At 36.2% G+C, this 17,397-nt stretch overlaps 1 protein-coding gene across 1 annotated transcript in view; it reads right to left on the bottom strand.

Annotated features, from left to right (window-relative positions):
* OTOGL (otogelin like) overlaps nt 1–17,397 on the bottom strand; it is a 136,585-nt gene that overhangs the window by 18,637 nt on the left and 100,551 nt on the right. The window contains exons 35-45 of the mRNA XM_043564287.1: nt 16,711–16,888; nt 16,047–16,189; nt 15,780–15,803; nt 15,592–15,684; nt 13,438–13,627; nt 10,360–10,574; nt 6,668–6,809; nt 4,776–4,961; nt 2,488–2,700; nt 1,946–2,050; nt 761–868 (exon numbers count right to left, since the gene is read on the bottom strand). Coding sequence (XP_043420222.1) covers nt 761–868; nt 1,946–2,050; nt 2,488–2,700; nt 4,776–4,961; nt 6,668–6,809; nt 10,360–10,574; nt 13,438–13,627; nt 15,592–15,684; nt 15,780–15,803; nt 16,047–16,189; nt 16,711–16,888 — 1,597 coding nt within the window. The remainder of the gene's footprint in view (nt 1–760; nt 869–1,945; nt 2,051–2,487; nt 2,701–4,775; nt 4,962–6,667; nt 6,810–10,359; nt 10,575–13,437; nt 13,628–15,591; nt 15,685–15,779; nt 15,804–16,046; nt 16,190–16,710; nt 16,889–17,397) is intronic.

The raw sequence follows: 17,397 nt of genomic DNA, 5'->3' as shown, positions 1-17,397 counted from the left end.
AGAGAGGGAGACACAGAATAGCAGGCCCCACGCTCTGAGCTGTCAGCACAGAGCCTGACGCGGGGCCCGAACTCATGAACCACGAGATCATGACCTGAGCCAAAGTCAGATGCTTAACCGACTGAGCCATCCAGGCACCCCTATATAAAATGAAATTTTAAAGAGGTTCTATAATGGCTTGGCAGAGTCCATTATTTTAGTTGGTTCTTCAAGGAAAGCCAAGGCTAAAATTTTCTCCAAAAACAATTGGTGCTAGCCTTATTAAAGAAAAAAAATACTTAATTATATTTCCTTGAGCATGTTTTGACTGGTATATATAGTCCATATATATGTTTTTTAAAAAAATTAATGTTTATTTTTGACAGAGAGAGAGACAGAGCACGAGCAAGGGAGGGGCAGAGAGAGAGGGAGACACAGAATCCGAAACAGACTCCAGGTTCTGAGCTGTCAGCACAGAGCCCGATGCAGGGCTCGAACTCACAGACCACAAGATCATGACCTGAGCTGAAGTTGGACACTCAACTGACTGAGCCACCCAGGCGCCCCGAGTCCATATATATGTTAAGTGAACGTAGAGCTAACTGTAATAATTGTCAAGAGTCATTTAAAATGCTGTACTTTCTTTTCAAATGTTCTTATTCAGTTGAGTTTCTATCAGTATATTAGCAGAATATTGGTTACCATGAGTCCCATAAAATTCACATCAAATAAAAGATTTTCCCTCCCTTTGTTCCAAAAAGTTATCTTACAGAACACTTACCACAGAGAGGAGAAAAACAGCAAGGCTCTTCCTGTTGAACTTGAATCATGAATTGATCTTCTCTGCATTCTGGAATTGAAATACTGGGGCATTTCAATGGGTCACATTCTGCAAAAACACAAAGATATTTGAAAAGTTGTGTAGAGTGAAATGATTAGATAAAGTAGCATGGTTTGCTTCTCTTTGAATGTATCTGTATCCTGCTAACTCAATGTGTGTTTGGTAGGGGAGGATTCCCATACAGCACCAAGTAATTCTCCAGACACCAGCTGGGTGTCCTACAATTCAACTCAATTCTATCTATAAACACTAGTTACAAGCCCACCTTGTATAGCCCATACTGCTGGCTGACTGGCTATAAATCAGAGGTTCTCACATCTTCTTCCTTGAGTTTGATTAATTTGCTAGAACAGCTAGCAGAACTCAGAGAAACATTACACTTACTAGATCACCAATTTATTATAAAAGAAAATAACTCAGGAATAAACAGATGGAAGATATGCATAGGGCAAGGTATAGGGAAAGGGTTGGGAGTTCTTGTGCCCTCTCAGAACACACCAGGCCCCGAATTTCTTTGTGTTCACTATCCTGGAAGTTCTCTAAATCTCATCCTCCTTGGGGTTTTTTATGGAGACCTTATTACATAAACCTGATTGGTTAAATTTTTGGCCATTGAAGATCTCATCAAACCTCCAACCCCTTTCCCCTCCTTGGAGATCATGGGGTGGGACTGAAAGTTCCAACCTCCAATCACCTCATTGATTCCCCTGGCAAGGGGAAATCATTAACTCATTAACATAACAAAAGACACTTCCTAGTTCTCCTCACTTTGGAAAAGCCAAGGATTAGGAGCTCTGTGGTGAGAAGGGGGTGGAAGACCAGATCTATATCTCTTATTATAAATCACAATATCACACCTGCTATTTCCTATATATTTCTGCTAAGATTAAGATCTTTACATTGAGTTAATTATCTAAATAGATGTATTAATATAATATATAAACAAAATATCTACATATGTATTTATAAAGAAATTGCAGGTTAAAAAAGAACTACCTTTAGCAAGACAACTCCACAATATTTTATAACCAATCATTTTCTTGTAGACACAGAGAGTGAGAATCTAATCCACTATTCTGAGCAAACAATAAACCTGACTCTTAATGCTCCTAGTTAATAACTCACCACATTGATACTGTGGGCAACAAGAAAGAGGACTATGGCCAACAACCAATTTTTGACTATCCGTACATGTTGGAATGGCAGATTCACATAAGGTCATGTCACAACCTGGAAATAAGAAACAGAAGTGTTAAAATATTCGTGGATATAACTAAAATCTGTGCTTTATGCTGCAATTAAACACATTCAGCTCACAAATGGGTCATATGTGAAAAGGTTGCCAATCGAAGGTTTATTTATTATGGTCTTTCACCCTCGATTGTCAAAAGTCAAAGATTCCCAGAAACGTTCTCTTGTCACATATTATTGAATATTATTAATTGTTAATAGCCAGAATTTTGTGTGTATATTTGCAAAATCGGCAAAAACACGAATGAGATAAAACTTGCTTTGAGAGTATATAAACAATATTTATGGCAATATTTCTATTTTTACCTCAACCTTTACTTTCTTTTATACCAAGCATTATGCACACCTTACTTTTTCACAAATGGTATCGACAAATTTTGTGGCGTTAACTGTAAGGCTTTGGCCCACATACACACCGCAAACTTCCTTTGAACAGCAGGTCCACTTATCAATGATGCCCAGGACAACTTCAGCTTCTCGTTCACAAGTTGGCGAGGGCTCTTCATCACAGTCAGGTTCTATGGGAATAATACTTCCATTCCCCAAACATTTGTACAGGGCACATTCGTCAATGCCCCCATTCCAAACCTCTCCAGCAGTGCGAGGCTGGTCTTCACTATCAGTACATGCTTAAAAAGAGGAACAATGTTATATCACTCATCACCTGGCCACTAAAATAAATGAAGCTGTGATGCATTTATTGTTTTGATTTCAGACCATGAGTTGGTTCAGCAACATAGATAACACGTCCCATATTTATCCTTTCTTAGATTCCCCTTTTCATCAGCTACTAGCTTACATTTTTCTCTAATGAAATTTGCAATGTAGTCTGCAAAAATATTTTTCCCTCCTACAACTACCTGTAAATTTGCCTGTCTTCTTCAATAAATAGGATCATTTGTTTATTTCTTATTCATTTTGTCCGCTAATACAACTTATTTAGCTTGAACAAACTCAGCAAAATAAATTTAAGTTAGTTTTAAAATATTAACTGTTAAAACTGAGTGGTATTAGAAAGAAAAAAAGGCCTTTTCACACATTTATCATTTTTGTCAAATGAAAATGCAAAACGTGTCAGCTTTAAAATCTAAATGTGGGAAGTAGCTAATTATTTAGTGACTCTTGTAGTTTTATTATTGAAGTTTTACTTAATGAAAACTATGGCCATCTAGTAGTTCTTTTAAAAATAATAGAGATGAGGGGAGCCTGGGTGGTTCAGTCAGTTGAGCAACCAACTTCAACTCAGGTCATGATCTCATGTTTCATGAGTTCGAGCCCTGGTCAGGCTCTGCTGACAGCTCAGAGCCTGGAGCCTGCTTCAGATTCTGTGTCTCCCTCTCCCTGCTCCTCACCAGCTTGCACTCTGTCTCTCTTTCAAAAATAAATAAACATTAAAATAATAATAATAATAATAATAATAATAATAGAGATGAATAGTGACCAACATATCCCCAGTCTCAAATGAACTTCTCTTACATTATTCTCTTTACTATCAAACCAACCTCACAGGTCCCTAAAAACAAACATAAGCACTCCTGTTTATTCTCAGTCTTCTACAAATAGTCTTCTCAATGACAAACACAAACTTTCTAGAACTATATGTGCCTTTCACTTCTACTTGCCCATTTTCTTTCATTATTAGCTAATTCTCTTTTCTTCTAACCACAATGATAAGCCCTATGACTGAAAAAGTACGGTACTGCAATTTTCTCAATTTTGGACTATTTTCATCTGCAACCACAATGGAGATGATGAGTCAGAATCAAGTGGTTTGAAAATGAAAGTAGAAAAATTAAATGTTTTCTCCCAGATAATAACACTATCTGACATTTCTCAAGTGGTTGTTTTTCTCTAGGTACTGTTGCAAAATACTTTGTATTATTTTATGGATCCCCACACTAGCCTTATGGAATAAGTGCTTTTATTTTTCCCATTTTACAGATGTGTAACTTAGGCCTAAAGAGGTAAAACTGAATCATTATTACATGAAATAATTGGAATTTGAGTTCAGTGCACAGCCTATGTTCTTAATTCTTAATTTGCCATACTCTTGCTAAGTTATTACAGGCATAGGTAGAGATTGAAACACATCACCACCATGGGGGGGATGGATTAAAAAGTTGATGGAGATTAAGGAGAGCACTTGTGATGAGCACCAGGTGTTGTATGTGTTGAATCACTAAATTTTACACCTGATATTGCACTGTATGTTAACTAACTGGAATTTAAATAAAATCTTGGAACAAACAAACAAAAAAAAACCGCCTACATTATGAACAAAGCTTCTTTTTCTCTTAATTTTTTAATGTTTATTTATTTTTGAGAGTGAGAGAGAGAGACAGAGTGTGAGCGGGGGAGGGACAGAAAGAGGGAGATGCAGAATCTGAAGCGGATTCCAGGCTCTAAGCTGTCAGCACAGAGCCTGATGGGAGGCTCGAACCCACGAACTGTGAGATCCTGACCTGAGAGAAGTTGGACACTCAACTGACTGAGCCACCCAGGCGCCCCTGAACAAAATTTCTAACTTGGGTCACTTCAATTGAAATCAATCATTATATTAAAATCAAATTACAAACGAACTGGTTTCCCTTCCAACACCTATGTGACTTTTGTTCAATCCTTCTCAGCACATCTTCTCAAGATCTAAATAAGTTTCATTTATTTGCCAGGTCCCTAAGAAGTCACTTTGCACTCTGCCGCTTACCACATTCTTTCTCTGGAATGCACTGAGTTGAATCTGGCCTGTGAAGAATGGTTCCATTTTTGCATACACAATCTTCTCTTAAATTCAAACATGGAGAGTGTCCATAGAACCATCTGTTCAAACATGTTCTTGCTTCACAAGTCCTCACACAGGGTTGATACTCCTTCCCCTCTGGGCAATTCAGAGCTATGAATAACAGAGGACAAAATTTGCTAATGATAAAAGTCACCTATTTGAATTATAGGAAAAGGAAGAAATGTCAGATTTCTTTTGGAAAATTAATTTTGCCCATTTCAGTCTCTTCAAGGTTCATTTTTCATTTATGATGTAACCCAAAACTAGAAACAAAACAAACAGTAGGCATTTTTGAGCATCTTCCAGATGTCCAGCTAGTATTATGTTATGTCACAGTAGGAAAAGCTCATCTGATTTGTAGCAAATAATATGACCAATAGGCAGCCCAGATCTGGTTGGGATAAATATAGATTCAACCAGTATGAAGTTACTTCTGTGTGTGGTGAGGATATACAACAGTCTACTCAGGATAAGCACAGAAATATGCTCTGAATATATAACTCAACCAAGCCATAAAAAAGAAAAATGCTGTGTGGTTAGGTTCAATCCTTCACTGTCACAAGAAACTACCATTGCTGAGCAGTTTCTAAATTATGTTTGAGAAAATTCTTTTGATTTTCAGTGATCTTAAAAAATCATACTTTTAAAAAATGAACATGTAGCTGGTGGGGATATAAATTGATAAAATCTCAGTGGGGAACAATTTGACAGTGTCTATTAAAGTTAGAGATGCCATACATTTCCCATGAATCAAGCTACCCCACTCTTGAATAGTGATTACCTCTGGGAGCAAGGAGAGGTAAGAGATAGTAAGGCACACCAGGAGCTGCTTTATATCTGAAACAACGTCATGTAACCGGTGTTTGGGATATATTATTCTTTCTCCATGTATTTTATTTTTTCCTCTAGGGAAAATGAAAACTTTTATTTTATCTTGGAACATTTCACTGACATTCATTTTGACCATATTTTACCGCTTAATCTATTTAATTGCTATTTCATAAATGAAATTAACATTGTTTTCCGTAAAATGTGCCCAGGACTGATGATAGGTTGAATAAACTTTTTATGAAAAGCCTTACAACTTGATGAGAAAGCATGGGCCCTATAGATAAAAATGGGCCAACTATTAAACACAGAGAACAAACTAAGGGTGGATGCGGGGGTAGAGGGGAGGAAAAATGGGTGATGGACATTGAGGAGGGCACTTGTTGGATGAGCACTGGGTGTTGTATGTGAGCCAATTTGACAATAAATTATATTCATTAAAAAAGATAAAAATGAGCAAAGAATACATACAAAAGAAGAAGGATACACAAACACATATTTGGAAAAAGAGTGAACCTAGATATGGATCAAAGAAAGCCAGAAAGATTAGTTTCCAGAAAGTGGATACAGTATCAGGAAAGGAGGGAAAGGGGACAGAAAATCATGCATCCTCTTCACAAGCTCGGGAACAAGCTGGGCAAATGAGGCAGGTGGAATTGAAACCAACAAAATGTGCTCTGGGATACAGAATTCAAATCTTTTTTCCATTCCCTGTGATTTCTTCCACACTTTCACTGATTTTGCTAGCTAATATTTTGTGGACTAGGTTTTCTTCTGGGACAACTGAGGCCGACCATAGGTGTAGATCAGGATGAAAATAGAAGTTGCCTATGTGGGAAAGCTGACATCCAACTTCTAGGTTACATTGATAGGCATTTTATTCTTATGAAATTATTTTGTGGTGAAAAATGAAAAGAGAAAGAAGTGAATGCAAAAAATATGGAATGCTTTTTGATGGTTAGAAATATTATCTCAAATGTACTACTTACAGCAGTAATCTGGTGTTCTCCACTGAATACAGATGTCGAACCTGTTGCACAGAGCCACATATGCAGAAAGTGCATCACATTCATAGTTCCAGAAATAGGTGTAATTGATCCACATCTTTTCACAAAAGTTCTGCGGTGAAACCTAGAGATACATTTTGCCTTGGGATAAGTTCTGTTGTTTTATTTCTCTGAAGGGCCTAAGTTACACTAAAGCTATTCAGAGAATAAAAGGGTGGCAAGTTAGTATTTACTATGGCTCTTCCTCGACCTCAGATTCCAAATTTCATAATACCATACGTCACCTCTGATGGTATAATATTTTTTAAACACATTCTGGATAAGATAAATATTGCCTGCACTAATCTACATAAATCTATCTTATAAAGATAAAAGAGAAACAAAGCATGTGTACCTAGCACAATCTATTTCTGATATTATACTTTGGGTTACAATTGTCCTTTCCATATATTACATAGGACTTGAATCCATGACAGATAAAACCGGAAGCTCCTAAAGCATTCCATAATGATACATGGCCTTACTATCAAATGAGGTTTTAAATGCTTCTCAAAAAAGGTAGCAATATTGAACATTGAATAATTTATATGGTTTGACTTGCCTCAATTTAGAGACATATTTGTTTCTATAGATGGTTTCATTTTGATCTAGAAATGCCTGAAATCTAAATAACTTAACTTGTAACACCATTTATTCCAATTTTTCTCTCTGCTCTTTCATTCAGCAAACATACTAAACATCCGCACACACATCCTAAATTCTGATACAGCTCAAAGTGCTGGATAAAAATACTAAATATTCTTCCTATCTCATCATTTCTTCTTCAAGGTCCATATCTATAAAAAACCAAGATTCTACATTCTTTTAGTCTTCTTTGCGGAATCTCCGTGGTTTCCAACCACTTTAATTTGTATGGAATACTTGCTGTGGTCAAGAGTATCCCCACTGCCAAATCCAGGGAACACTGCTAGTTTCCTTCTTAAAACCCTCTCCTTGGACTTGGAGTGTACTTCGTTCTATTGCCTATTTATCTGTTTATTGTCGGCTCCTCTGCTGCCTTATATTCTGAGTGTTTCTCTAGATTCCATCCTCAACGGACATGTCCGCTAGCTACAAATGTTCTTTCTGGACTCATACCACCAATTGTGGGCATTTAAATCTTTTCCTAGCTGTGAGCTAACATATGGTAAATATACAGAGCAGACACTGGCACATTGCACACTACTTATTGTTATATTTAAAAATCCAGGGGTGCCTGGGTGGCTCAGTCGGTTAAGCACCCGACATCAGCTCAGGTCACGATCTCGCGGTCCGTGAGTTCGAGCCCCGCGTCAGGCTCTGGGCTGATGGCTCAGAGCCTGGAGCCTACTTCCCATTCTGTGTCTCCCTCTCTCTCTGCCCCTCCCCCATTCATGCTCTGTCTCTCTCTGTCTCAAAAATAAATAAACGTTAAAAAAATTTAAAAAAAAATCCATGTGCAAATGACTCCCCAGACCTGATCTCTGGCCTCAATTTACCTCCTATGAGCTCCAGAATTATGTTTCTAAGCTTTTTCTGGGTATTTTTGCTTTGAAATTCCATATGACATAATTCATCCAAAGTAAAAAAATATATATATATTTCTGCTTAACCCACAAAAGCTGATTCTCTTGTATCTCCCATTCATATATACTCACTTATGCATGTTTTCATAATTTACTGAACACCTAACTATATATCAGGTATGGTGCTATGCATGAGTATAAAGGTCAATAACACAGACCTATTCTCTGCCTGTGGATCTCTTAGCCACAAAAGGTCTTTGAATAGATTCGAGGCGTCACCATGCTAAAATGAATCAGAGGACGCAAGTGTTCCAGCTAGAAAAACTAGAAGCTTAAAAGCCCACTGGCAGGAAAAATCTTGGAATGTTCAAAGAGTTGAAAGGAGACAGGAGAGTGTAGCACAAGAGGAAGCTAGAGAAATAGGTGGGCCAGAGTGTAGAGGACCCATAAGTCTTGATAGGAAGGTTGCTTGGCATGTACTTTACATATGAGTGAGAGACGCTGAAGGGTTTTAGGTAGAAGAATGATAGAATCCAGGCAGATCATCTGCCTGCTTTGTGGAGATTTTCAAATGAAGATGAAGCTTACAAGTGGGAAAACCAAATTACCAGCATTCCTTTCTTTTGCCATCCGATTCACTGGGAAGAGATCTGTTCCTGTGATCTGGCTATGATAGACTAAATGGCACCCTGTGTTGCCTCACTAAGCCTTTAATAGTTAAGCTGGAAAGTTCCTGATTTAATCAGCCTTCTAAGTTCTCCATCAAAAATGCAATTTTTTTGAAAATCATTATGCTTTAAAATGACATTGAAGTGAGTTTTAACGTGTTTGTTATTTTTTTCATTTTTATATGTCTGCTTTTCAAAAAAAATGTAAATAATTAAAACCTATCTTCATCCATGGGACTCCTGGGTGGCTTAGTGGGTTAAGCACTGTTTCTTGGTTTTCGGCTCAGGTCACGATCTCATGGTTCCTGAGTTTGACCCCCCACGTCCAGCTCTGCACTGACAGAGCCTCCTCTCTCTCTGACCCTCCAGTCCTCTCTCTCTCTCTCTCTCTCTCCCTCTTTCTCTCTCAAAAAGAAATAAATAAACTTAAAAAAAAAAAAAGCAAAACCCATGACTTCACATCCTTTGCCTTTCTCTGAGGGAACTCATGGGGCAGGCTGAGGACTATGGAGTCTACACTCCATAGTCTGGCATAGAAGGTGCCACACAGTGAATTCCTTCCTGCCTTGACAGTTCCCTCATCTTCTTTCCCAAGCTCTTTCCCTCCATATGTCTTACACTCAACTATTTCAATGTCTTCCTAACATGGCCTTTTACACAAAACTTGCTGTTATACATACTGTTATACATATCTGCCTAGGTGTCCCTTTCTACCTCTTCTCTCCTGGCAAATTTATCCTTCTAAGTAAATCAAACATCTAAAACTACGAGCAGTCTCCTCCAAACCTGGGCTCCTATGTCCCTCCAGAATGTCTATTGTCAGATACCTGTTTACAAGCTTGTTTTCCCACCAGACCTCCTGAGGACAAGGGACAGTCTTACTCATCTTTGGATCACAGGAGTTCAGCAGAAAGCCTTGAGGGTGCTGGATGCTCACAAACTTTTCATTAAATGATTTACGAAGTGCTGTATTTGTCCCTAACAATGGATCTTTTTTTAATGATACAGATTATTTAAAATATCTACTAGTCACATAAAGTCAGAAAGTTAGAGACAACGAATAATTAAATTGAATATATGGCAGGTTCTATTAAATGTATACACCTAAGAGGCTAGGATCATAGAGAATTGATAATATCCTCGCTGTCTTGGTTTCTCTATTGGGTTATCAAGTGACATTTATTTCTTTCTCCTAGAGGCATTGATTTGTAGGACATAATTTCATTTTTCTTGGAATCTGTCGATAGAATTCTAAAAAAACAGGAGAATGAAAGATAATTATTCTTCTTATCTATTTAAGTCTATAAAAGTAAATGATTCTGAATTCCAAAGCATACTGACAGAAGGTTTGGGGCTAAACTCTTCTCACTAGAAGAACATCATGGCAAGAACAGGAATTTATTGGCGTTATTCTCAGTATGTCTAACATGATAGTTCTTATCTATGGTTGCCCTTAACTTACTTTATTATGGCATGGAATGAAAACCCTTCTGTTCAATAACTCAATGCAGCGACTGCAATCATGCTCAGTACAATTCCTAACGGGTCTTCTTGTTGTTACTTCAAATGATTTCTCAATTTCCCAGCTCTCGATAAATAATTCTATGTCTTCCATGTTTGTAATAATTGTGCCATTTTGCATTCTTAGATCGTCATCTGGATCATCATTGCAAATTCCTAGAAAGATACATGACATTTTAAAGGAAAATTTTTTCCACTTCAACCAAATGTAGGCAGCAGAAATAAATCATCTTAATAATTGATTCAAAATGAATAAATTATTTACTGAACAAGGTGCCAAATGTATATCCTTTAACTTTAATGTTGATGGATTTTTAAATTATGTATCTGGTTCTTTGATAAAATAGTATAGAGTTGTCTTAACCAGATAAGAAAGAAACCACAATCCTGGAAGTCAAGACATGTGAAAAAAATGACAGAAAATGAAGAAAGAGGAGATTGACTCTGCTCCCACACTCTTCCACTACTATTACCACTACTTCCTAATTTAAGAACTAGCTCTTAAGCTTGCCAAGATATTCCTTAGAATAGTGGGTGTTTGCCTCCCAGATAACCATTCTCCCAGGAAAACCCTTCCTGTAAACATTAAATTTTACCTTTCAGGAAGTATCCCTGCCCCATCACCACTACAGGAGAGAGCTATGATTGGCATAAAGGTAATTCTTACTCCCTCTCATTAACACTATTGCAAGTAATAAGCCAATCAGGTCAGGCAGTCACCTAGACACATGGATACATTCAGCACTTGGACAGCCACAGCCAAACAGGATTTGACCTGGGAATTCTAAGGCATAGACAATCTCCCTTCCTTGGGATGGCGTGGCCTATTGATGGTTATAAGGCTTTGACCTGCTATGGCCTCTAGTTTCCTAAGGAAGGCCAGACTGAGGATGGAGCTTGCTCTTTATCCAGTGTAGTACAGAGCCAAGGGAAATACAGAGAAATGGCCCAGAACCCCGATCATAAGTGATCTGAAAAGATCTAATCTTTCTTAATCCCCAAGGCTCCAACTATAAAAGATATAACTTAAACATTTTTTTCAAGTATCAAATCTTAATCCTCAGGTAGATATATCAAGATCATAAGAGTTGCTGCTACCATATTGCCTCATCCTTGTAAATACACAAGGAAATGAATGCAATGCAAAAACAAACAAATAAAAAAACAAATCACAAGTAAAGTGAACTATACTGTAAAGCAGCTACTATTTTTTAAGTCTAAACTTTCCTGGGAAAAAGTAATTGCTAATAAAAATATTTTTTACTGCAATGCCAGGCACCACCCCTGGAAACTTCACAGTGCTGTATAGAACGAGGTATTCATACAGACCTCCCATTCTAGGGTCCGTACTCAAGTTAGCTCACACTCTTGTTCACTACAATTTTTTCAGCCAGCACCCAAGCTAGTAGACATGAAGCCACTCTTCTCCTACTATGGAAGTTACAAAGTTTAGGGGGTGAATCTTGGCTAGCAAAAAGGTGACCCTAGCCTTTTTTCTTTACAGTAATTACTTGAGAATCCAGTTAGCAGAGTGTGCCTGTAAAAGCATGAGCCGACAATGAGGGGGAAAGCAAACACAAAATAAAACAGAAATCATAGCACATAGAAGTGATAAATCATCAGAGATATATGCATTCCCAAAGTCTCTGAGTATTAATCAATAATAATTGATTTTTTATGTATAATCAATACTATACATACTCAAATAATCTTTTGTGCTATGCTTAGCATACTATAAATAGGCAAGGAAATATGTAAACCTTTTCAGCCAAACGTTGCCCTAAATGTTTTAAGGAAGAAATTAGAGTCTTTTATGTAATTTGTTGAGGGAAAGGACTTAGTCTTATTTGTTTTTGGGTTGTCAGCACCTAGCACTGTGTTAGACACTCAGGAGGTGATCCATAAACTTTTACTCAATTAATATTTAGTGATATTAAAATAAATATATTTGTACTAAACTAATATCTATTGATTGTATGTATTAAGCAATGTGTCAAGTGTTTGACATTAACTTTCACATTCAACCCTAACAACAATCTTGAAGGTAGAATATTGTTATTCCCAGTTTAAAGATGATGAAACTGATATTCACTTAAGAGCATGGAGCTATAGGGGTGCCCAGTGACTTAGTCAGTTAAGCATCTGACTCTTGATTTCAGCTCAGGTCATGATCTCACGGTTCATGAGTTTGAGCCACTGTGAGTGTGGAGCTTGGGATTCTCTCTCTCCCCATCTCTCTCTGCCCATCCCCTGCTCATGCTCTCTCTGTCTCACTCTCTCTCTCTCTCTCAAAATAAATAAATAAACTTTAAAAAAAAAAGAGCATAGAGCTACAAAGAAAATAGCCTCCATCAAACATCAAAACCAGTATTATACTTTTTAATTTTGTTATGTACTTAGAGGTATTTGTAATTTATTTCCTTTGGCTTATAACTCTTTATGTGTCTACGTAACATGGTGTGGTATTAGCCTAGGTGTAAAGATACATCTAGGCATTACACTTTATAACAAAACTGTGACAAATATTGAGAGCATTGTGTTCCCTGTATGTAACGTTCAAGGTGGCTTAAGCAACTAAGTTTTCCCCTATTTCAAATTTTAACATAATAAGGAATAAACAATATTTTTAAGCCTTTAACCTTTCTATAACTTCCTGTTTTCACTTGTAAATTAACACTAGTACTAACTTATGTGGGCTATTGTTAGAATTGAATAAGTTCAAGTATACAAAATAACGCTTGGCACCTTATTAATGATTAATAAAGATGAACTAGTAGGAATACAAACAGTATTACAGTAGTAGTAAACATACATTTCCAAAAAATATGCAAACTGAACTGTTATTTCTTGCTTCTTAGCCCATTTTTTTTTAAAGCTACTGCTTTCTTTAGTATTCACGTGAGCCACTGAAAGTTAACACCACACCTCGAATATAAAAAGTGGGGCATCAGGGGCCAAAATGGTAAATGTGGACAGGAAAACAATTAGAAGACATTGAGATTTGAAAAGCAATGCTTACCACAGAGTCCTTCTGTATAAGATGACAAATTAAATCGAAAGCCAAAATGAATGTCTATGATCCCTGTAAGGTGAGCCCACTTTACGATTAGTCCAGCTGGAGTCGTAATCACATACATGGTACCAGAATCTTCTATGGACAGTTCTTGATTTGAAAAGGGCAGAGGTACTACAATAGAATCCACTTCTACCTAAAATAAGAAATTTTACATCTGTTAGAAAACTGTTTATGTTTACATATACACCCATTACAAGTAGGAGAATCAGATGACTCCATTTCTTCTTGTTGAATATAAACTATTTCCTAAGTTTTTAAAAATTTATCTCCCTGCTGATGCCACAGCTTCAAATAACTTCTAAGCTCATTTATTATTCCTTTGTTGTATCCTGCTATATTCAGTATTTGTTCTAACCCTTCTGCCCCCTATATTCTTCAAAACTAACTTTCTTCTATGTTAAGTATGCTTTTCTGTCTGTTTCCCTCAGTATATGTTGATTACACCATTATCTGCTAAAATGAACTTATGATGCTGAAGTTATTTTCAGGATGTTTTCTTTAATCTGGGTCCTTTCTTTGCTCTTCTAAATCAGTGTTTAACTATAACGTTCCTAACAATCATCTGTCACGCTTGGTAAAGATTAAGATTCCCAGCAATTCTATTTCCTAGGTTTGGATGGGATTCTAGACTCTGTATTTGTAACGTGTACTCTTGGTAATACAAATGTAGGCAATCTGAGGATTATATTTAGAAATCCACTGTTATAAATGATGGCAAAGACATGGAACCAGAAATAAATTTGTCAGTCATGTCTCCCCACCAACCAGTTTCTTATTTTTATATCTTCCTCATACTGCCACCTGCAGGCTGAAATGTCCTTACTCCTGCCTGGTTAATTTCTGCTCTTGGTTTAAGACTTCTCTCAGGTGTCACCTCCTCCAAAAATACCTATTTGACCTTTCTGTAAACTGCATTAAGAGATCTGTTTTGGCAATATATTAGTCATACTCTATATACCTCCTGTTGGTTTATAATTGGCAGACAGTTACATTTAGGCACCTCACATACAGCTACAAATTACTTAATACCAGGACCTGTGTTGTCTTATCACATAAACTCTCACTAAATAATTCTTAAATAATTAGCTTTTAACTGAATACATGACCAGCGAGGTAAAAAATAAGCCCTTTGGCCCAAATGCTCATAATAATAGCACTGACCAGATTTGAGTTTAAATTTATTTCTCATCCACTTCCTGTTAATATATCAACCTGATCAAATCAAAAGTATATACAAATGCTATCATCCAAAAAATTACCCCATTCATATATTTTGCTTTACCTAAAATTAAAGTTTCTAACACCGTACTATATTTTAGTTTCATTTTAATATTTTTTCTAGTCGAGAATGTTTGGCCTGTGGTTAAAAAAACCAAAAAACAAATTCTTTCTAGAAGGTATATAATATCTCAGCCACTTTAGCAAAATCTTACACAATATTTTCTTACATATTTGAAAGAAACATATCAGTAAAGTATCCAGCTTATAGCTCATCCCTCTCCAGTAAATATATATTCCTTGGGATAAAGGTTTTTCCTGTAAAATCAAAGGGTTTTTTTCCCAATTTCCCAATACCTCCCCCTTCTTCAGTTTGGTTCAATAGCCAAATATTTCTTCATTTTTTTTTTTACTTTAGCTATCACATATTCATTGAAAAATGAACATCATCAGCACTTCAAAACTATTTTTCTCTCAGTGGTCTTCATTCTGGTGTTCTTAGCTACTCCTTTTTTCAACCCTGTGATCTCTCTTTTTCACATCAGTTCCACTTTATCTAATGGAAAACACTAATGTTAACTGACACTAAGAAACTTGGGCCCTCACATTTCCAAGAGGGCTTTCATGGATTTTACACAGCCATTACAGTTAACTTCACAAGGGGAGACATATTTGCAACAGTTGGCACATCTTGGAAGGAGAAATACAATACTAAGAAACACATTTTTTTTTTACTTTCCATGAAAAGAATGATTAAACACAATAGCAACGAAACTCTGCTGAAATGTTTAATTTCCCCTGGTTTGGGAAGGAATCATGTTTAATATAATTTCTTCATTTTCTCTAACGTGAGGATATCTTTCAACTTTGTGTTCTTACCTTTCTTGTTGCCCGATTAACAAGTATTTTATGTATTGATGTGGTCAAATTTAACTTCTTAAAACAAAGTCCATACGTTCTTCCAGAGGATGCCTTAATTTGAAAAAAAAATATTAAAAGTTTATGGAGTTAAACATAATGTTGGCAATAAAGAGAAGGAGTTTATGAAACACTTTGCAAATACTCACTAGCTTTTTAAATGAATTTCCATTCTGAAAAAAAAAAGTAAAAAAACACTTAAAAATCTATTACTTGACTTTTAAAAACATTATGTGAATTAATTTTACGTGCCTCTAAATATAGTCACATGTAACATTTTCTTTTTTGTTTTAAGTGCTAAAAGATGTATCTCAGTGAGTTATTGAGCCCCTTCTCACTTTAGGAATATCTAATATTGCTGTGTACATTAGCTATGGGTTTATGAAGAAATGACACAAGAATGGATTATGACCTACCTGATTCACAGAACACTTTTCAATGTGAACAACAATAATCTCTCCAGGAATTCTTAACAAGATGTAAGAAGCCATACTATATAAGGCTGCATTGTTTCCATCAAATGTAATAATACTCAGTTCTGACAACATGGAACACCGACCTAAGAAAAATGGTAGAGAGTGGGTTTGGTCTGTTAACTAATTATTTGTATTTGTAGTCATGACCACTCTTTAAAAAAAAAAGAAAAAAGAAAACTTTTAAATTAGCATTATTATGTTTGACAAAAAGCAACTCTAAAAGTTACACATTGGGAAACAAAATTGTAAATGAAATGGACAAAGTTCAGCAATCACTTTGGCTTGATGAGTGAGGTGATCAGTTCAAAAAAAATAACAATCTTCTCCTGACTGGAAATTGACTGTCATGTAAGAAATGCAAACTTACAGGGCACCTGGGTGGCTCAGTCGGTTAAGTGTCTGACTCTTGTTTCAGCTCAGGTCATGCTCTCATGGTTCCCAGGTTCAAATCCCACATCAGGCTTCACGCTGACAGTGTGGAGCCTGCTTGGGATTCTGCCTCTCCCTCTCTCTCTGCCCCTCCCTTGCATGCTCTCTCTTACTCTCTCTCAAAATAAATAAGTAAATTTAAAATTTAAAAATAAATAAATAAATGCAAACTTACAAGGACATTCCCACTCAGGGCAGCAGATATCGCTGTTCACTTGAACGGGCCTTCCCCGGAAACCACAGTCAGGCATTTCCAAGTCCTTCGGGCAATTAAGAGACCAGTTGTATAACTGCCATTCCATATTAAGGCATATATATTGGCTACAATTATAAACAGGATCAAATTGTTGAGGCTGTTAACAAAAAAGAAAATTAGTTTTCTTTTTTCTATTTTCAACTAATGTTTTCAAATAACTTTTAAATTCCCCTTTCACCCTGCCCATAGTGTACATTTTCTAAATATGAAAGCTTTTGAAAGATGAACAATTAGAATTTCACTACAATTTCTGTTGATGTATTCTCTCCAAAATATTAGGTTTGGACTTAATTTAAGCTTTACCTTAATATTTATTTGATATCAGAATTGCCCATATACTCAGACATCTGAGCAAATTGAAGTCTTATATTGTCTTGATTGTTTTTGCAAACAGACCTATACAGTAGAGGTTAAGGTTTCATATGTCCTGTAAAGCTAGTATGTCATTATAACTTCTGTTAATGTCAATTTAAAAAAAATACTACTTAATACTATAAATATTTCATTAAAAATTCACATGTGAAATCAGTCTAAAAGCCCCTGGACAAAACCATTATAAATTATTTTATATATATATAGCTTACCGACTTCCAGATAAACAAATAC

Source organism: Prionailurus bengalensis, chromosome B4 (genome assembly GCF_016509475.1).
Source record: "Prionailurus bengalensis isolate Pbe53 chromosome B4, Fcat_Pben_1.1_paternal_pri, whole genome shotgun sequence".
Taxonomy (NCBI): Eukaryota; Metazoa; Chordata; class Mammalia; order Carnivora; family Felidae; genus Prionailurus; species Prionailurus bengalensis.
This window is presented reverse-complemented; position numbering and strand designations above follow the sequence as displayed.